General features: G+C 45.1%; 1 protein-coding gene and 1 long non-coding RNA gene across 15 annotated transcripts in view; one reads left to right on the top strand and one right to left on the bottom strand.

The window, feature by feature from the left end:
- Bruce (BIR repeat containing ubiquitin-conjugating enzyme) overlaps nt 1-12,928 on the bottom strand; it is a 105,878-nt gene extending 92,950 nt beyond the window's left edge. For 7 of the 14 annotated variants that reach the window (XM_069324293.1, XM_069324297.1, XM_069324300.1 and 4 more), the window contains exons 1-5: nt 12,649-12,926; nt 6,485-6,666; nt 6,197-6,331; nt 4,239-4,504; nt 1,044-1,172 (exon numbers count right to left, since the gene is read on the bottom strand). In XM_069324293.1, coding sequence (XP_069180394.1) covers nt 1,044-1,172; nt 4,239-4,504; nt 6,197-6,331; nt 6,485-6,666; nt 12,649-12,829 — 893 coding nt within the window. In that variant the 5' untranslated portion in view covers nt 12,830-12,926. Of the gene's footprint in view, nt 1-1,043; nt 1,173-4,238; nt 4,505-6,196; nt 6,332-6,484; nt 6,667-12,648 lie in introns of all 14 variants that reach the window. The other 7 variants (XM_069324291.1, XM_069324296.1, XM_069324299.1 and 4 more) reach the window with 2 other exon arrangements.
- LOC138364586 (uncharacterized) lies at nt 6,217-6,879 on the top strand. The gene is made up of 3 exons (XR_011228448.1): nt 6,217-6,353; nt 6,535-6,634; nt 6,744-6,879. It is a non-coding gene; the product is annotated as an uncharacterized lncRNA (long non-coding RNA).
- Nucleotides 12,929-21,829: the final 8,901 nt, after the last annotated feature.

The raw sequence follows: 21,829 nt of genomic DNA, 5'->3' as shown, positions 1-21,829 counted from the left end.
CAAACATTACCTCAAGTTGGTATGAATAAACCCTTTAAATAGTATAAAAAAGGCAAACCTCTACCATGAAGTGGATATACAATATATATCTATAATAGTTGCCTAATAGTTTTCCTGGCTTGGTACCTATTTTTGACAGTTACTTATATATAATAGTAAAGGAACACATTTTATATAGAAAAACAATTTATTGCCCAATTTTATTTTTTAAAAAGGGGGATACAGTACTTCAATATCCCTATGGAACAAAGTTATTAAATCACAGTACTTCGATATCCCTATGGAACAAAGTTATTAAATCATTCATATTCTGACATAAACCTTGGTGCCATTTGCTACATTTATTATCATGTTCCTCTGCAGCCCGTCCTCAGACCAAGTCCATTCCATCCAGGGGTCGACCCCAAAGATGCATTCATAAATTTTAACATGATGTTCATTCAAAATGGGAATTTTCTCATATATATACTGTATTAATATTGTTATATACTAGCATATTGTGCATATTTAGGCAGTGGTCAGGTTAGGTGTTTAGGTTCTGTTGGCGATTATCTGTAGTACGTGGGTGAAGCATTCACAGCTTTGTGGTTTGAACAAAAGTCGACAAGAGAAGCATTTGTTCCGGAAGTGTTCGGACATCATCAGTTGTGAGTCGTGTGTAAACCGCTTTTCATTCATAAACAAGGAGTTTGGCGGGTGCATGGAATGGACATCGGCCTTTGTTTATGAGCATGGGCTGTCCTCTGTTAGTTCAGTGTACAATCCAATCCAAAATATTCTAAAAAAATTCCACTAACCATTATTTTTATATGGTGATGCACATCATTTAAAAAAAAATTCTGGGGGTACATATATGTAAATAATTATCCAAAGAAAGCATTAAGCTAGGATGGTTATGTAGCACAGTGCTGTATATAGTCCACAGCCAATAAAGGCTATAATAACTTAAACCAAGCCATCATAGAAATGGTATGCACATTATTTTAATAGCAAACAGCAGCACTATAAACAATAATTTGAATTAGTTGAAAAATGCCACTGACCAAGGCTCGTCCGTTGGTTCCCAGTAGACAAGGCAGACACTACATATGAAGCACATTGCACGGTCATCGTCTGCTGCTATTGGTTGGTGAAAGAAGCCTGCTTGAGCCATCTGCTCTGGTAAGGCCCACCTGAAAAGAAAAATTTCAAACAATGAGCATCGTGTCCTTGGGTATTAATTATCAATTGGCAAGAACACTTGGCATCTAGGAAGAAAAATATTAATATTTTCTTCCTTACTTCTTTGGATAAGCACCTCCAAAGGATACCTGATCAACCAGGCTGTGACTCGTACGTCAGGCTGCGAGCAGCCGCGTCCAACAGCCTGGTTGATCAGTCCGGCAACCAGGAGGCCTGGTCGACGACCGGGCCGCGGGGACGCTAAGCCCCGGAAGCACCTCAAGGTAACCTCAAGGTAAGGTACAAACCGAATACTTTGTGTAAAATTTCCAACCGAGACAATTCTAGCCAGTATCCTTAACACTTGCATAGCTTCAAATCACTTTGTGATTACCTCCCCTAGGAAAATCCTCTTATGTGATTTTTGTCCCTGTTTAATAACTAATTTTTAGTCACGTGCATTTCGATGTAGTACAGTACTTTTATATAGCTTAGCTGCAAAGTTCAGAGGTTAATGCTTTGAATGACTTCCCCCTCACATTATTACAATGTATCAGTAACATGTTATCAACCTTCAATTTATATATATCATCTGAAACTTGAAGTTCATATACAATTAGCAGCAAAATTAACAGTAAAGTAATTTTAAGCTACTCCCACTTCAATGTGATAACTTACTTCCATGTAGCATCTTCAGCTACACGGAAGGTATAATTAGCTGGGTCCCAAGTCACGTAGGGATTATGAAAACAAAATTGTGAACAAACTAGCTGGAGAATGTAGATGTCAACATCCTAGCAAGCATCAACCAACTGCAAGAAACAAGTCTAGAAACAATAGTTCCTGTGGGATCACACTGTCCTCTGTAACAAACACGTCCCTATCAGCTGTCTGGTACATTCTCCAAGTTGTAGACTATATAATTAATATTATATAGTCTAAAAAATATCTTCAACGAATTCTATTTTTCTAGTTTTGCTCTATGCACTAGTGTAAGGACTAATTTCTTTTTAGAGGATGTCATTTCCACAGACCGACGACCAAACCTTACATAATCCTGCCTTACTGTATGATCTATGTAAAGGACAATAGGATCTTACTTGCCAAAAAAAGCAGAATGTGATGGCAAAAAAACAAGCATTGAATGATAATGAAATACAGTACCATTTTCTGGGGAAAATCCCGGAGGCTTCCCGGAGCTATACAGGCATACCTCAGTTTAAGAGTTTAATTGGTTCCTGGAGACGCCTCGTATTCCGAAAACTCGCATTCCGAAGCTAATTTCCCCATAAGAAATAAAGGGAAATGAATTAATCCGTTCCTGACTACCCCAAAAATCCCACATCAAACTAAATTTTTATACCTAATTCATCTAAATAAACCTACAAAACTATGTTCAAGTTATTACTTACCTTGCTGTTGAATGCTGTAGGCGTATGGAAGATGGTGAGGAGGTGGGAGGAAGAGAGGAGTTACTGTTTGGAAGGGGAGTCCCCTTTCATTATCACGTCAGGCAGTGAGGACTTCACTGGTATGCACACTCTGGCACATTTTGCCTGCATACCACTAGGACTTGCTTGTTTTACTAAGAATTTGTCTAATGACACTTGTTTTTCCTTATATTTTAACACTTGTCTGTAGTAAGACATCACATTATCATTTAAAAGGTCAATGCAACGGCCTGCTACAGCTTTATCTGGGTGAGTTTTTTCAACAAAACTTTGCAGTTCTTCCCATACTTCACACATTTTCTTAATCAAGAAGGGACATCCTCTACTGCCTCTACTCACAGCTATTTTCTTAGGTTGAACCTTATCAATGGCTTTCTTGAGACCCATGGCAAGATATATAATGACAACTTTTATGCTCAAATGGCCAAAAAACCGATAAAAAACTGTAAATCCTTGTGAAGAATTCAGGTGGGATAGTCACTGGACACGAGACACTGGTAAACTGAGGCGCGATCGCCATGCCACCACGCGCCAGTCGGCCTGTACACGTATCAACAAACTCGCGTCCCGAGGTAACCCTCGCCTTCCGAGACATATTTTTGGAGTAAATCCTGCTCGTCTTCCGAAAAACTCGCATACAGGGACACTCGCATTCCGAGGTACCACTGTACCAGGCTGATATGCATATATTAGACCGTGGCATCAGTCAATTCGATGCAAGTTCTAAACCACGAACCAGAACCTGGGCCCCCTCAAAGAGGCACGACGAGCAGTGTCCTATAGAAACCCCCATGTGGTTGGAAACATTCTATGTCTGCCATCTACTGGGTTAGGCACCCAGAGAGGTAGGCATCCCTTGGAAAACCTTTGGGGCTAATTGGTCCAATGGATCCATCCTCCGAGTCCCATCTTGCTTTGCAGGAGTTTGAAGGTTGCTCTGTCCCCTTGTCTCTGGGTGACACCGTTTTTTATTCCGCCATACTGCCTGTTGGGTCAATGACACCTTTGACTCGGAGTCCTGTGAGGAGTGTTCCTTTCTTATACTCCAGTTCACCCAATCCACTCAATCTTGATATTCGGGTGCAGGCAGCTTCTGTGTTGCATGCTAGGTTATGGTTGCTGCAACGCACTAGGTTGGTTGCCTTTCTGGATGCCCCGAGGCTGCCCCGCTTTGGTTTTTGGGACCCAAACTTGGAGGGATTAGTCGCCTCGACTTTGGTTTCGTCCACGCGCCCTTGTCCTTCCCTTCTGTTGTTCGTCCTGGTCCCCACTCCCTGTTGCCGGCTTCCAAACATCTGAGGGTTTCAGAGTCGGGGCAAGGCTTAGATGGTGATGAGAGACTAGCGGTTTCGGGGGCTGCCCCCTCCGGTTCGGCAGCGGAGACATTCAGCCGGTTCCTTCTACGCACGATATAAGGCTGAGGGGCTCTCCACAGAAATAATCACTTAACACGCATACTGTATCTACTTAAAGAGGAACAATAAAGGAAAGTAAAACAGAAGAAAGTGCTCTGCTACCATAAACAATCAGCATACGAATATGCTGGCAGAGTAAGCATCTCAGAGCTGGCCTCCCATACTGAATACAAACAATAAAACACCAAACACATTTATCATAGCCACTTACTTGTAATTCATGTGAGGCCATTTAATGAAGGTGGCCAATCTGGCAGCCTCACTACACATCGCCTCTCTGTCAGGTGGCCCAGCGCCAGGAGGACCTTGGCCGGTGTCTGGGGTGGGAGGGGGTAAAAGATGGGCCAGCCGCTGAATCAGCGCTGATGCAATAGATAAGGCGGGTATGTATCGTGTGAGGCGCTTGAGCTCGCTCACTACGCCCAGGCACACACTGCGCAGGACACCCAGAGGCAACTCCAAGCGCAATGTACTCCACTGTGAAGGAAAAATAATTATCACTATACATCTTAACACTCAGATCATCTACAGCAGTTTTACTCCACTTTCACTACACTAGAACCTAAATTCTGCTTTCATTCTATAATTTTCAATTAAAAACTTTTAGCAGAAGTTTTTTAATTTAAGCATTACCGTAATTAATATTTTGAGACAATAACGGCAATATTTTCAACTGAAAATATTATATTGCATTAGTGCTTCACATGTCCAATCTTGGCTAAATTTTGATATTCACCCAACATTCTATATATATAGGAAATGTATATGTTTATCTCTCAGAATGTTTGGTAATATGTTTATTGTTTGTGATGTGTGTCTATGTATGTATTAACACGATGTACTGAACGGGGTGAGAATAGCTTGAGCTACCTCATCCCTTTGTGTGTATTTTACCTCAAACTTATTTCAATTTCTATGTATATTTTTAACCCTCTGGTTGTGAAGGTCAAAATGTGACACTCGACGATAAAAATCGGCTTCGGTCTAGAGCATTAATTATTTGTCAACGTTCATAGAAATACATCTCTGAGCAGTACTCCCTTGAAAATATGAATCATATTGTTCCATATCAGATCCAGATTTATAACAATGACCATTTTTTTCTTGAAAACTAGCCATTTTTTCTTGACAACTAGCCATTTTTTCCTTGACAACTAGCCATTTTTTCTTGACAACTAGCCATTTTTTTTAAGAAAATTGTACCTTTCAGCACATTCAGACATACAAATAATATATAATTGTGTGTGCATGTAACAAATTATTATGCAAGAACATTACATAACACATTAATTTATCCACTTTTTTGTAGCAGAACTTTGGTCTTAATAACCCGGTAAAAGCAAACGCCATCTGTGAAACTTGTGCAGTCAACCTGAACTGTGTACCTTGCAACTCCCATCTGAAGAATTTGTTCAAACAATAAATTCCCAAGAGAAACTACTATCAAGTCTTTCGGTATTAATTGCAATGATACAATTGTCTATCATCACTTTATCTAACACCCTCATTACAGTGTATATATAAATTATTGCTGTTATATCACGACCCAATGTCGACTCCTCGTACTCTAACCTTTGAGTGTGGCAGCCAAATTATCAGTTTAATGAATGTATTACACTTCCTCTACTTCCATTGAAGTAGTAGCCTCAGTTATGTACAGTACTGCATGTCTATCGTTTAACTAAGTCAGTTGTTACTGAGCCGACTTAAGATTTGTAAATGTGTAATGTGCAAATTTCTATAACTTCTGGGTACGATTAGTTTATATTGGTTCGCCTTCAAAATTGTCTTATCCCAATATTGATATAAATTGTGCCAATATCTATTTCACTACTTTAATGATAAACTACACTTTGTTTTCCCCAATGTATATCAATTTTCAAATTATAAGATAGATGTTACTTCATGCCAAAAATGTAAGTCTGATTTAGACAGCTGTATACTGTACCTGTTTAGCCCAGCCATTATTGTAATAGTAATTTGTATAAATGGCTAGAGATAAAGTTTGAGTCAAGTTTTGAAATAGGTCTACAGCATATATCATTGAGCTGTGCAGAACAGAACCAAGAACCAAACTTTTTTTTTTTTATACAGGAGGCATGAAACTTCTTTACCCCAGTAACAGTCTCCTATAGTGAAAGACTAGTTACCAGACAAAAATCGGCCTACCTTGGCTAATTTTGGATTTATGCGCGACTGTGCTTGATGAGCAGCGATTCCTTGGGCCAAGACCTCCTGCACCTCTGCAGCATGATCAATGTTACTCAGCTCCCCAAATGCCAGTGTCTGCTGTAGTTGGATACCCTGCAAGGACACAAATGTCAAAGTAATGTGCAATGGACTTGCAAGCGAACATCTATTTATGCATATGCCACAAAGAATAACAATATTGTACATCGACTTAACGTATCCAGTTCACACTTATCTTCTGATACCATACCATCATGTATAATTTACCTCTGATAGCAGCATTTCCACAATGACCGTTTCTTCTGGTGCGGCCACAGGTGCCTGGAGAACAGTACCGAGGAGGAGAACGCCATGATGATCGCGGCGCATCCCCACCGTACGCCCTCCACACACCACCACACTGTTACTCTCTCCATGGTATACGCACACCAGGTTATTCTTGCCATCCCCTGAAATAAATCATGAAGCTCAAAACCTCTATGAACATCACTATTAAATTTAATCAGAATTATTTCAAACTTTCCAGGAGAGGCTCCACACCTCATCCAGCAAACCCTCTGTCCCAAAGGAAAGAGCCCAAGCTGGGTGGGATAGTGTCCAACAAAACAGCATTGAAGTAGCTAGACATTAATTGATACAGGAAGGAAGCCCGTGCGTCAACTGGAAGACTGTAGGACCAGACCGGATCTCACCATGGCTATCAAAAGCAGCAGCTGAAGCACTATACTGGTCATATACCTATTGTCACGTGATTCCCCTGCATAGCAGTGGAACTGCCTTTTCCCTTCACCTTCAATGCCTCTGCACTGGAAGTCTACATCTACACCAGCCCAGATGAGTCATCAGTCCTGCCACCTCTCCATACCCCCCAGGGCCTGGCACCACCTGGTACGACTCAGAGGCAAGCCAGGCGTCTCTGCTAACCGGTAGTTTGCCCCCATAAACAAGCAGTTAGCCGCCTTCAACTGGCAGTGGTGCAGCTCAACACAAAGGCACCGCCAGCCACAACAAGCAGTTTGCTAGTTGACCAGAGATCCACCTTGCGTTGACACCAAATGAGTCATCACCGCCGGACTATATAAAGGGCGCCGCCTCCCTGGAGAGCCTAAAAGTACCTACGGGCTCACCATAGCCTGTGCTACTTGGAACTTTGTTCCAGGTAGCAAATCTTCAACAACAACAATAACCTGGAGAGCCAGTCTCTCTCTTAGTGCTCTTGGAACACCTTCGTGTGTCTCGCCCATCATCCACCTTCAGCCAACGTTGTGTGACTGATGCCATGGTGGTATGGTAGCTGTCTTCAGTACACCAGAATACCTTTATGCTTTTTATTCATTGCTTACAGTTTATTTTTGCATTAATGTCATATTAACTTGTTCACCTTTGGATTACATGATAGCCAAGTATTATCATGTGTCATTTTTGTTCATTACTATTTCAGTAAATTGTTTATTTATTTGATTATTTTCATTTGTTTCCACCTGCGACTTACACTGTGTATGTATGTATGCATGTATATGTGTGTGTGTGTTTATATTATTTATATATATATATATATATATATATATATATATATATATATATATATATATATATATATATATATATATATATATAATATATATATATATATATATATATATATATATATATATATATATATATATATATATATATATATACAGTATATATATATATATATATACAGTATATATATATATATATATATATATATATTATATATATATATATATATATATATATATATGTCGTACCTAGTAGCCAGAACTCACTTCTCAGCCTACTATTCAAGGCCCGATTTGCCTAATAAGCCTAGTTTTCCTGAATTAATATATTTACTATAATTTTTTTCTTATGAAATGATAAAGCAACCCTTTTCTCTATGTATGAGGTCAATTTTTTTTTATTGGAGTTAAAATTAACGTAGATATATGACCGAACCTAACCAACCCTACCTAACCTAACCTAACCTATATTTATAGGTAAGGTTAGGTTAGGTAGCCAAAAAAAGCTAGGTTAGGTTAGGTTAGGTAGGTTAGGTAGACGAAAAAACATTAATTCATGAAAACTTGGCTTATTAGGCAAATCGGGCCTTGAATAGTAGGCTGAGAAGTGCGTTCTGGCTATTAGGTACGACATATATATATATATATATATATATATATATATATATATATTATATATATATATATATATATATATATATATATATATATATATATATATATATATATATATATATATATATATATATATTTATAATTATTTATTCAATTAACGATCACAAAACGCTGATCATTTTTACGCAGAAAATCCACAGAGAAATGTGCCAAGCATAAGCTGGCCTTCTGTAGTTTCCTTTATTCTTATATTCTGATGTTAATACTGTAACACCAACAGGGGTTTACAGATGGCAAATCTTGCCTCCCAAACTTTACAAAATACTTTGACCAGGCAACAGACCTTAGAAAAGATGAGAAAGGCACACAGAATTATACTTTAGAATCTCATTAAACCTTCAACAGTGTGCCCAACATCAGGCTAGTGCACAAGTTAGAGAAACAGGAAAGCGCAACAGGAAAAGTGTTTCTGCAGATAAGAGTGTACTTAATAAGCAATAACAGGCAGAAATAAAAGAAGAAACTTCAGAATGTCAAGATGTTACCAGTGGTGTTCTACAGAGGTCAGGTTTAGATCCTATCTTATTCCTCATCAATGTTAATAATTTTCCAATAAAGATTTACTTCATCTCGGTGATTGCTACCGAAACAAATTATGAGGATGTGGAAGACGGCAAGAAACTACAAAACATTCTAGACAAACTGGACGTTTGATGAAAATTGTGGCTACTAGTTTAACTCTGGCAAGTGCAAAGTCCGTCCACTTGGACTGGTCAGAAAAGCAACGGCCTAGTTTTTTGCAAGTTGGCATTCGATCCCCGATAATTAGGATTGGTTACCCAAGTGGTTGGGTACCATTCCTTCATTCCTTTCCTATCTTTATATCCCTTCCAAGTGCTATATAGTCATACCAGCTTAGCACTCTCTTCGTAACTACCTATCTACTCCTTTGTTATACCATTTCATCCATTCATATACTGTACTGTACTACAATCATATTGCCTCTTACTCTTCGTCTTTCTACAGACTGCAAGTTCAGATCTCTTTAATGTCTTCATAACTAAGATTTCCTGGAATTAACCTCATCCTCCATCTCTGAACCCATTAAAGTTAATTTATGTCCATCTTATAGCACAGTATGGCAACCAAAATTGAACAGCATAATTTAAATGAGACCTAATAAGAACAAGATAAAGCTGAAGAATAATGTACCATTAAGTTGTTTTATTAATAATACTTCTAGAAATAAATCCCAGTAGCCTATTTGCCTTATTCCATACATTTGTACATTTTTTTATTCTGAAGATCCCTATTAATCATGACTTCCAGATCATTTCACAATTTAAAGATTATTCAGCTGATATCTGGTAACTATTATCATTACCTAGTCTTAGAACCTTGCATTTTCAGCATTCAACTGCATCTGTCAATCTTTTGTAAATTTGTTAAGCCTATTTAGACATCTTGAAGCAATTTCAAATCGTCTGAATATATTTTCCACCTGACTTGTATATTGTCTGCAAATTTGCAAATACTGGTGTTCAATCCTATATCTAAATCATTTACATACAGTATATGATAAACAAACATCCCAGGACAGAGGCCTGGAGCACTCCACCCTAAATTATTTCCCACTCGGGTTAAACTTCATTTATGCTAACTCTTTGTTTGCATTAAAATAACTATGCCTTTATCCAACTTAGGATACCAACTGAATACCATGAGCCACTAGCTTTCTAATCAGTCTTTCTTGAGGCACAGTATTAAAGCTTTACCAAGTCGAAGTACAGTGTCACCTCAATTAATGAGTTTAATCTGTTCCGGCACCGAGCTCGTCATGTGGAAAACTCATCTTGTGAAACAACAAAAAAACTGTTGTTGGAGGTGTCCGAGAACCAGCGGGAACGCTCGTTAATCGAGCGAAAGCTTGTCAGTCGAGACATTTTCTGCGAGTGGCTTGCTCGTTATTCGAAATGCTCATAATTGGAGCCGATCGTCACTTGAGGTTTCCATTGTACTGTACACCATGTCAAACTCCTTTCCACTAACATCTACTGTACCTAAAACATGCTGGAAAAGAACTAGAGCAAATATGTCAAACTTTAGCAGCCTTTAATAGTCATGCTGTGAATCATTTATTAATCAAAATTTTTGAGTATGTAAATAAATGGCTTTTGTTATTCAACTTCATGTTACTAGACGACAAATGTTTAAAGACTTGATCAAGACAAAATTCTCAGAACTGACAGGGCAGAAAAAGACATTATATATGGAATGGATGGTACAAGAAGAGGGAGATACAGTTTATAACTAATTACCAAATTTCCCAGAGATCCATTATAAAGTTTTGCTGGTATCAGAGTAATGAACTCATGGAATGCACTAAAAACTGAGAAGTATGGGTAGACTCCATGTACAGCTTCGAAGGCAGATATGACAACCCAACAGACTTGGGAACCTGTACACCACTTGATTACAGCATATGTTGAGGTGGGACCAAAAGATTAAAGATTAACCTAAGCAACCATGAAAGCAACCAAGCAACATTCTGTACTCTGCATAGAGGTATTTTATTCTTCAAAGGAGCGCACACACGGGTTCAATTCCAAGTTTAAAACTCAACATGGCAATGCATTTTGACCTAAACTTATACAAAGACTGGCTAGCTATGACAATGGCCATATAACAGTTTTATTTAGTGGATTCTATAAAAATGCTATGATTAATATTATAATTAGAGTGTTCTTCATTGATTAGGACATCGTTTACAAACCTTGAGATCACGAGAGGCTTTGTTAGGTCTTTAATAAACTCTTACATTTAAAGAAAATATTGTTTCAGTATCAGATAATAATAATGCAATAGGACACCATGTCAATATGTCAAAATACTAGAATTGACACCTTTTGTCCAGGGACACCTCCCTCACCTGCCCCACGGACATCTCCCTCACCTGCCCCAAGGACACCCACATCTGCCTCAGCAGGTGTGGGTGTCCCCCCACATATGTCTCCTCCAAGGACACCCACATCTCAATATCTGCCCCAAAAAACACCCACCCATCTTCTCTAAGGGTACCCACACCCTTACACCTGCTCCAGGGACACCCAAACACCCCTCCCCTGCCCCAGGAAAACCCAAACACCCCTCCCCTGCTCCAGGGACCCCCAAACACCCCTCCCCTGCTCCAGGGACCCCCAAACACCCCTCCCCTGCTCCAGGGACCCCCAAACACCCCTCCCCTGCTCCAGGAACCCCCAAACACCCCTCCCCTGTTCCAGGGACCCCCAAACACCCCTCCCCTGCTCCAGGGACCCCCAAACACCCCTCCCCTGCTCCAGGGACCCCCAAACATCCCTCCACTGCTCCAGGGACCCCCAAACACCCCTCCCCTGCTCCAGGGACACCCAAACACCCCTCCACTGCTCCAGGGACACCCAAACACCCCTCCCCTGCTCCAGGGACACCCAAACACCCCGCCCCTGCTCCAGGGACACCCAAACACCCCGCCCCTGCTCCAGGGACACCCAAACACCCCTCCCCTGCTCCAGGGACACCCAAACACCCCTCCCCTGCTCCAGGGACACCCAAACACCCCTCCCCTGCTCCAGGGACACCCAAACACCCCTCCCCTGCTCCAGGGACACCCAAACACCCCTCCCCTGCTCCAGGGACACCCAAACACCCCTCCCCTGCTCCAGGGACACCCAAACACCCCTCCCCTGCTCCAGGGACACCCAAACACCCCTCCCCTGCTCCAGGGACACCCAAACACCCCTCCCCTGCTCCAGGGACACCCAAACACCCCTCCCCTGCTCCAGGGACACCCAAACACCCCTCCCCTGCTCCAGGGACACCCAAACACCCCTCCCCTGCTCCAGGGACACCCAAACACCCCTCCCCTGCTCCAGGGACACCCAAACACCCCTCCCCTGCTCCAGGGACACCCAAACACCCCTCCCCTGCTCCAGGGACACCCAAACACCCCTCCCCCTGCTCCAGGGACACCCAAACACCCCTCCCCTGCCCCAGGGACGCCCAAACATCCCCGTCAACCCCTTCACCACCACAGTCTGGAGCACCACAACACAGAGATGAGAGGGGGGGGCTCCACCACACCCACTGGCCACACCCGGGGGGGCTACACCCCCCCTCCATACAAAGCCAGCCTGGGGTGTACCCGCCCCCCAACACCCCTCACCCCACACCCACACCCCCTCCCCCAGGCTATATAGTATAGGACTATATAATAGTGGTGGGGAGGGGGTTAGAGAGAGAGGCAAGACTGACCATGCAGGTGGACGTCAGAGAGCTTGAGGGAAGAGTGGGGGTCGAACACCCTGATCCTGCCGTCCGTGGTGGTGACCAGGAGCACGTTGAGCGCCTGGTGGAAGCACAGGCCCTCGATGCTCTCCCCGAGCTCTATGGCGCCGTCCTCCTCCAGGCACAAGCTATCACTCCACACGGACATTTTTTCATTACGAGCTTTTGGGGGGATGATGTTCTGTCACAGTATAAGGGCGAGGGGAGGCCCGGCCGATGCTCAGGCGCTGGGAGAAACAGCTGACGCCGCGGAGGGGGGTTGGAGGCCACGCAGGACGCCTATACTCTGGGATCCAACACCCTGTGGCGCCCAAGCCCATCCGATTCTCCTTCAGCTGCGGGTGATGCCATCTGGTGGGATCCCCGCCGATGTCTGGGGGATCCGATGCCCTTCCAGTCGGCCGCTCGGGGGCTCACATCTACCTCGGAAGGAACTTTATTGACAGAGAACATGGCTTTATTATATTAACCTGCAATGTTAAATGGGATTCTTGTAATGTTATTTGTCTATTTGTACTCACTGAATTTGTGCGCCCCCTTGAGGGACTTGAAGTATAGGGGGGTAGAAATAGCTTAAGCTACTCTGTCCCTTTGAGATGTATTTCTTTCTTATCTCAATAAACATACTTGAACTTGAACAAGGCTTTATTTCTTTACTGAGATGAATGTTATTTGATTAGTGAATGGCAGGAGGGTGGCGTCACACTCTTGTACGCACGAGACATGAATACTCCTAGAGTCATGGGTTACTCAATTAACACGAATGATTCTCGTATAGTAATAGTTAAAAGTTTTAATTAATTTTTGCGTTGAGACAGGTATTTTCTCCCCCTGATTCCATGTATGACTCGCCATCCTGTGAGATGGGAATATTAGATAAATTTATAGTTAGTTTTGTATCTCTACTGTGTAATCTTTCATGGATAGAAACATTAAAATTATTATTTATTTATTCACTTATATTTGCTTACAAACACACTTATTTATGTCAAACGATCCTTTTTAATATTGTCTTTTTTCCAAGGAAGAATAATGTAATTATATATCAACTGTACGTGACTTAAAAATCATATTAAATTACATTCCAGTTAATACACTATATACTACAATCATTCCTGATCTCATCTGGTGGAGAGTATGATAATGATGCATGCAGGGAAGCAACCTTAAGAATGATAAAGAGTAATATCATTGCAACAAACATGACTTGATTATAGGGTGAGGCTTGCGTGACGCCGGACGACCTACGCACCCCAATTGCATCATATAATGTTGGCTCGTGCTGTGGTCGGTCTCGAACCCCATTGTTGATGTGACGACTTCTACTGAATGTTCTAACTAGCTCATCAAGATTGTAACTTGCTTAGCTAAATGAATTGTGGAGTTCAGTCCCTGAGCCCATTATGTGCCTCTGTAACCCTTTCCATTACCGCCTACAAGATGGGTATGAGGTGCATAATAAATGAACTAAACTAATTCGTGGCTGTTTATACCTAGATGTACCTGTATGTAACGCGAGAGTTAGCTCTTGGGCCCTGTCATACTGGCTGTTATTCAAGAACATATGTATTGAAATCCAATTAAAACGAGAAATCAAGTTAACAAAAAAAAAGATCAACTTATGCAAGGATTGAATCATTCAATGAATCAACCCAAGCAAGCAATCATGCATTAGGCCACCTCTAGAATCATCATCACCTGGAATCACCATAGATGGAATATAATAAATAATTGATTGAAAATTGGAGAGATTTGCTGCAAGCTAAACTATAGGAACACGGGGACAGGTTTAGAGAACCTTACGACACTAGATGAGAGAAGGATACCAAGAGATAGTTTAACAACATTTAAGATATTAAGGGGAATACCCAAGACATAAGAATGAAAGGTAACGGCAGAAGGCCTATTGGCCCATTAGAGGCAGCTCCTATTTATACCCAATCTCATTCATATATATGTCTAACCTACGTTTGAAACAATCAAGGGATCCTATTTCTGTTATGTTACGCGGTAGTTGATTCCACAAATCAACAACCCTGTTACCGAACCAGTAACTACACAAGATCTAACTACAGAGTATGCGGAGGGTTTAGGTGTAAATGGAACCCCCAAGCAATGATCAGAGGTGATGGAGTGTCCGAGATACCTGGAGACAGAGATCTTGGAAGCCATTTAACTTAAGCACGCGAGCCAAAATTAAAACAAAATCTTTGAATGTGCCTTTATTTAAAAAAAGGATGTTTACAATTGAACACAGCTGAACTCAAGACAATTGAATAAATCTAGAGTCAAATGAGTAAGTGCACTAAATCGGGTGGTGATGCACTCGAGCTATGGGACGTTAGGTGACACTTACAGCTTCAAGAGCCAGTATGACAAGAGTACGTGGCATAGCTATGAGACAGGATTTAAGAGCTAAATCTCACTTAGAGCTAAACAGATAGCTCTATAGATAGATAGGCTATCTAGCCTAACCCCCCCCCACCCCTGGGGGTTAGGTTAGATCGCTCCATAGATAAGATATCAAGATAAATCATCTCCAGATAACCCCGTATATATGTAGGCACAACTAGGTATAAGCACAGACATAACTTAGAACACAACATGTGTTGCAATACTTCCTGCAACTCCTTTACTCTACACAGAAAGAGTTTAACTCATAATAAAATAAATAACTGAATTTTTAGCCAAGGAATGTTATTGTTCCTATCCCCAAAATAAATGTAGATAGTTATAGACCCATATCGTTAACATTTTGTATTTATTAAGTATTTGAATACATTGTACTTAACAGTCTCGTGTTAAATACAACACAACACTTAATTTTACTTAATACTTTGATCATATTACTTGTACTCTCCCCCAAGCAATCTCACCTATTTGCATACCAACTCACGTAGGTATTGGTTCCCAAACTGGGGTCTACATTCCCCCGGGGAGGGAAGGGGTTTTTGCAATACGGCGAGGGCCATACCATGTAGCAGTGTACAGGTTATGATACCAGAGGATACCAGAGGGGCCTTTACTGAGTTTACACTACACTACACAACACTTTACTGAATGCTGGGGGGGGGGGCATTAAATTAATAAGGACGCTGCATGAAAAAAGGGTAGTGACCTTACAGAGTTTGAGAGGAATCTTGACTCAAGTTCACACGCTCAAATTCCAGAGAATTGTCGCAATTACCAGACGCGAGGCTCCGCGGTGCTGTCACCCCTGGTTGTCACTTCACTCCACACCCACCCCCATGGGGAAAGCCCTCTAGTGCTCCACACACCTCCCCTGGGGGTCTAGTGCTCCACACACCTCTCCTGGGGGTCTAGTGCTCCACACCCCTCCCCTGGGGGTCTAGTACTCCACACACCTCCCCTGGGGGTCTAGTAGTCCACACACCTCCCCTGGGGGGTCTAGTACTTCACACACCTCCCCTGGGGGTCTAGTACTCACACACCTCCCCTGGGAGTCTAGTACTCCACACACCTCCCCTGGGGGTCTAGTAGTCCACACACCTCCCCTGGGAGTCTAGTACTCCACACACCTCCCCTGGGGGTCTAGTAGTCCACACACCTCCCCCGGGAGTCTAGTACTCACACCCCTCCCCTGGGGGGTCTAGTACTCACACACCTCCCCTGGGGTCTAGTACTCCACACACCTCCCCTGGGGGTCTAGTACTCACACACCTCCCCTGGAAGTCTAGTGCTCCACACACTTCCCCTGGGGGTCTAGTACTCACACACCTCCCTTGGGGGTCTAGTGCTCCACACACCTCCCCTGGGGGTCTAGTGCTCCACACCCCTCCCCTGGGGGTCTAGTGCTCCACACCCCTCCCCTGGGGGTCTCGTGTTAACCCCGTGTTAATCTCGTTAACCCCGTGTTAATCTCGTGTTGTGGTCTAGTACTCCACACCCCTCCCCTAGGGGGTCTAGTGCTCCACACACCTCCCCTGGGGGTCTAGTACTCCACACCCCTCCCCTGGGGGGTCTAGTGCTTACACACCTCCCCTGGTGGGTCTAGTACTCCACACCCCTCCCCTGGGGGTCTAGTATTCACACACCTCCCCTGGGAGTCTAGTACTCCACACACCTCCCCTGGGGGTCTAGTATTCACACACCTCCCCTGGGAGTCTAGTACTCCACACACCTCCCCTGGGAGTCTAGTACTCCATACCCCTCCCCTGGGGGTCTAGTAGTCCACACACCTCCCCTGGAAGTCTAGTACTCACACCCCTCCCCTGGGGGGTCTAGTACTCACACACCTCCCCTGGGGGTCTAGTACTCCACACACCTCCCCTGGGGGTCTAGTACTCACACACCTCCCCTGGGGGTCTAGTACTCCACACCCCTCCCCTGGGGGGTCTAGTACTCCACACACCTCCCCTGGGGGTCTAGTACTCACACACCTCCCCTGGGGGTGCAGTACTCCACACACCTCCCCTGGGGGCCTAGTACTCCACACACCTCCCCTGGGGGTCTAGTACTCCACACACCTCCCCTGGGGGTCTAGTACTCCACACACCTCCCCTGGGGGTCTAGTACTCACACACCTCCCCTGGGGGTCTAGTACTCCACACACCTCCCCTGGGGGTCTAGTACTCACACACCTCCCCTGGGGGTCTAGTACTCCACACACCTCCCCTGGGGGTCTAGTACTCACACACCTCCCCTGGGGGTCTAGTACTCCACACCCCTCCCCTGGGGGTTTAGTACTCCACACACCTCCCCTGGGGGTGCAGTACTCCACACACCTCCCCTGGGGGTACAGTACTCCACACACCTCCCCTGGGGGTTTAGTACTCCACACACCTCCCCTGGGGGTGCAGTACTCCACACACCTCCTCTGGGGGTGTAGTACTCCACACACCTCCCCTGGGGGTCTAGTACTCACACACCTCCCCTGGGGGTCTAGTACTCCACACACCTCCCCTGGGGGGTCTAGTACACACACACCTCCCCTGGGGGTCTAGTACTCAATACACCTCCCCTGGGGGTCTAGTAGTCCACACACCTCCCCTGGGAGTCTAGTACTCACACACCTCCCCTGGGAGACTAGTAGTCCACACACCTCCCCTGGGGGTCTAGTACTCCACACACCTCCCCTGGGGGTCTAGTACTCCACACACCTCCCCTGGGGGTATAGTACTCACACACCTCCCCTGGGGGTTTAGTACTCCACACACCTCCCCTGGGGGTCTAGTACTCACACACCTCCCCTGGGGGTCTAGTACTCCACACACCTCCCCTGGGGGTCTAGTACTCACACACCTCCCCTGGGGGTCTAGTACTCCACACACCTCCCCTGGGGGTCTAGTACTCACACACCTCCCCTGGGGGTCTAGTACTCACACACCTCCCCTGGGGGTCTAGTACTCCACACACCTCCCCTGGGGGTCTAGTACTCACACACCTCCCCTGGGGGTCTAGTACTCCACACACCTCCCCTGGGAATCTAGTACTCCACACACCTCCCCTGGGGGTCTAGTACTCCACACACCTCCCCTGGGAGTCTAGTACTCCACACACCTCCCCTGGGGGTTTAGTACTCCACACACCTCCCCTGGGGGTTTAGTACTCCACACACCTCCCCTGGGGGTTTAGTACTCCACACACCTCCCCTGGGGGTGCAGTACTCCACACACCTCCCCTGGGGGTCTAGTACTCACACACCTCCTCTGGGGGTCTAGTACTCACACACCTCCCCTGGGGGTCTAGTGCTCCACACCCCTCCCCTGGGAGTCTAGTACTCCACACCCCTTCCCTAGGGGTTTAGTACTCCACACACCTTCCCTGGGGGTCTAGTACTCACACACCTCCCCTGGGAGTCTAGTACTCCACACACCTCCCCTGGGGTTTAGTACTCCACACCCCTCCCCTGGGGGTCTAGTACTCCACACACCTCCCCTGGGGGTCTAGTACTCACACCCCTCCCCTGGGGTCTAGTACTCCACACACCTTCCCTAGGGGTTTAGTACTCCACACACCTCCCCTGGGGGTTTAGTACTCCACACACCTCCCCTAGGGGTTTAGTACTCCACACATCTCCCCTGGGGGTCTAGTACTCCACACACCTCCCCTGGGGGTTTAGTACTCCACACACCTCCCCTGGGGGTTTAGTACTCCACACACCTCCCCTGGGGGTTTAGTACTCCACACCCCTCCCCTGGGGGGTCTAGTACTCACACACCTCCCCTGGGGGTCTAGTGCTCCACACCCCTCCCCTGGGGGTTTAGTACTCCACACACCTCCCCTGGGGGTCTAGTACTCCACACACCTCCCCTGGGGGTTTAGTACTCCACACCCCTCCCCTGGGGGGTCTAGTACTCCACACACCTCCCCTGGAGGTCTAGTACTCACACACCTCCTCTGGGGGTCTAGTACTCACACACCTCCCCTGGGGGTCTAGTGCTCCACACCCCTCCCCTGGGGGTTTAGTACTCCACACACCTCCCCTGGGGGTTTAGTACTCCACACACCTTCCCTGGGGGTCTAGTACTCACACACCTCCCCTGGGAGTCTAGTACTCCACACACCTCCCCTGGGGTTTAGTACTCCACACCCCTCCCCTGGGGGTCTAGTACTCCACACACCTCCCCTGGGGGTCTAGTACTCCACACACCTCCCCTGGGGGTCTAGTACTCCACACACCTCCCCTGGGGGTCTAGTACTCCACACACCTCCCCTGGGGGTCTAGTACTCCACACACCTCCCCTGGGGGTCTAGTACTCCACACACCTCCCCTGGGGGTCTAGTACTCCACACCCCTTCCCTAGGGGTTTAGTACTCCACACACCTCCCCTGGGGGTCTAGTACTCACACACCTCCCCTGGGGGTCTAGTGCTCCACACCCCTCCCCTGGGAGTCTAGTACTCCACACCCCTTCCCTAGGGGTTTAGTACTCCACACACCTCCCCTGGGGGTCTAGTACTCACACACCTCCCCTGGGGGTCTAGTACTCACACACCTCCCCTGGGGGTCTAGTACTCACACACCTCCCCTGGGGGTTTAGTACTCCACACACCTCCCCTAGGGGTTTAGTACTCCACACATCTCCCCTGGGGGTTTAGTACTCCACACACCTCCCCTGGGGGTCTAGTACTCCACACACCTCCCCTGGGGGTCTAGTACTCCACACACCTCCCCTGGGGGTCTAGTACTCCACACACCTCCCCTGGGGGTCTAGTACTCCACACACCTCCCCTAGGGGTTTAGTACTCCACACACCTCCCCTGGGGGTCTAGTACTCACACACCTCCCCTGGGGGTCTAGTACTCCACACCCCTCCCCTGGGGGTCTAGTACTCCACACACCTCCCCTAGGGGTTTAGTACTCCACACACCTCCCCTGGGGGTCTAGTACTCACACACCTCCCCTGGGGGGCGGTCGTGCCCCGGGTAAAAGTTCTCGGTGTTCTATTGTCTCAAGCCGAAATAGGGTCAATGGGCCCCCGTATGTGAGGCCGGCGTTCCTACTGAGAGATTCGCATGGGCCTAAAGTGCTCTCTGCTACCTATCCAATGAGCAATTCCCCATTGACGTAGTTCGCTCTAGGACTGTCACCAAACATTTTTGTAGGGAGAAGTCAAGAACAACTAATCAAACACTTCTTCGAGTGTACGGCGGGGATGTCCTCTTCGCCAGTCATGACCGCGCCAATATAAATTGGTAGTGTGAGTACCTAGTCACAAATTACCTCCACCACTTTGTCTTCCTTCCTCGTTGAAAACGATTGGGAATGTATAACGCTCAGCGTATTACCAAAAATAGAATGAAACTCAACCAGGAATAGAGTGAAACTCACGTGGAACGGAGCACAGAACCCCCCAACGACATTAAGTTTCCAATGTGGTCCAACTAGTCATGTACGCCGGTGGGTGCCAGGTGCAGTAATATGCTTCAACTCACAGTTATATGGACATGTGAAACGAAACTGCCTTCATGAAACATCGTGCCCGCTGTGTGCTGGCCCGCCACAACCGAGCAATTTCCTCCCTAAAACGGAACCACTCAAGCCATGAACCAAACGAAGGGGAGGCTAAGAAGACGCTTCGTTAAAGTGGGTGTTAATGCTTGGCATAGTGATTATCAGGCAGGGAAGACGCACAGTCACAAGGCACAAGCTTGGCTGGGACTGATCCTGTTATTAACAAGCTTAGGTACACGAATCAATGTGTTGTTATCCTATGCTATATGAAGGAATTCAGAGTACAGATCAAGAGCCCTGCTGTGAGTTCATCTAGCATCACCATCTCACAGATAGGTTAGTCATACGTGGAAAAGTGAGAAAACGTGAGATGGGAGTCTAGTCTACCAGCCAGCATTAGCGAAGTCTAGGTAGAGCACAACAATAACTTCCCATATTCGTGAGTGTATGAAGTGGTTACAGAGCTCAAAGAACCCCACACTACTTGGTCTGAAGTCGGTGATAGCTTTGCACTCTCAAAATATAGTGTAAGAGTGTATCGTACAGCTCTTGTTGACAATTCACAATTGGGATGCTCACTGCTGGGAGATTCAATATTTATTTATTTATTTATTTATATATATACAAGAAGGTACATTGGGTTTGTGAGAATACATTGGATAGTACAGTAATTACATTCTTGTAAAGCCACTAGTACGCGCAGCTAGGCCGTAGGTCCCCAATTTTTCAGATTTTGTTTCCAGTTGGATTTTAAATTGCAGTAATGTCTTAGCATTAATAGCTCCGTGGGTAGACAGTTCCATGGATTTATTTATAAATATATTTATAACCCTATGGATGAAACAAAAATCTGTTGACCAAACCACTCATCAGAAGATGAAGAAACGACGTTTCGGTCCGTCCTGAACCAATATCATAAAAGAGGCAAGAAAGCTGACATAAATAATTATAGACCCATATCAAATCTTCCTATAATTTTAAAAAAATTAAAAAAATAATTTACAAACAGCTCTATTCCTACTTTGTAGGAATAGTACACCAATATGTAACCATCAATAACATAACCTTCCCTACTCTACCATTGTGCCACAGGGCAGCATTTTAGTTCCTTGGGTTTATAATCCAATGGGTAAAAAAGCAACTCCTGTTTTCAGTTCTACGTTGTAGCTTGGTTACCTTGAAGTCGTTTTGTTGCTCCTTGTTTGTTATATCTTACTATTTGAAGAAATTG

This window comes from Procambarus clarkii, chromosome 14 (assembly GCF_040958095.1).
Source record: "Procambarus clarkii isolate CNS0578487 chromosome 14, FALCON_Pclarkii_2.0, whole genome shotgun sequence".
NCBI classification, from domain to species: domain Eukaryota; kingdom Metazoa; phylum Arthropoda; class Malacostraca; order Decapoda; family Cambaridae; genus Procambarus; species Procambarus clarkii.
The sequence above is the reverse complement of the archived record's forward strand: the minus strand, read 5'-3'. Positions and strand labels throughout refer to the sequence as shown.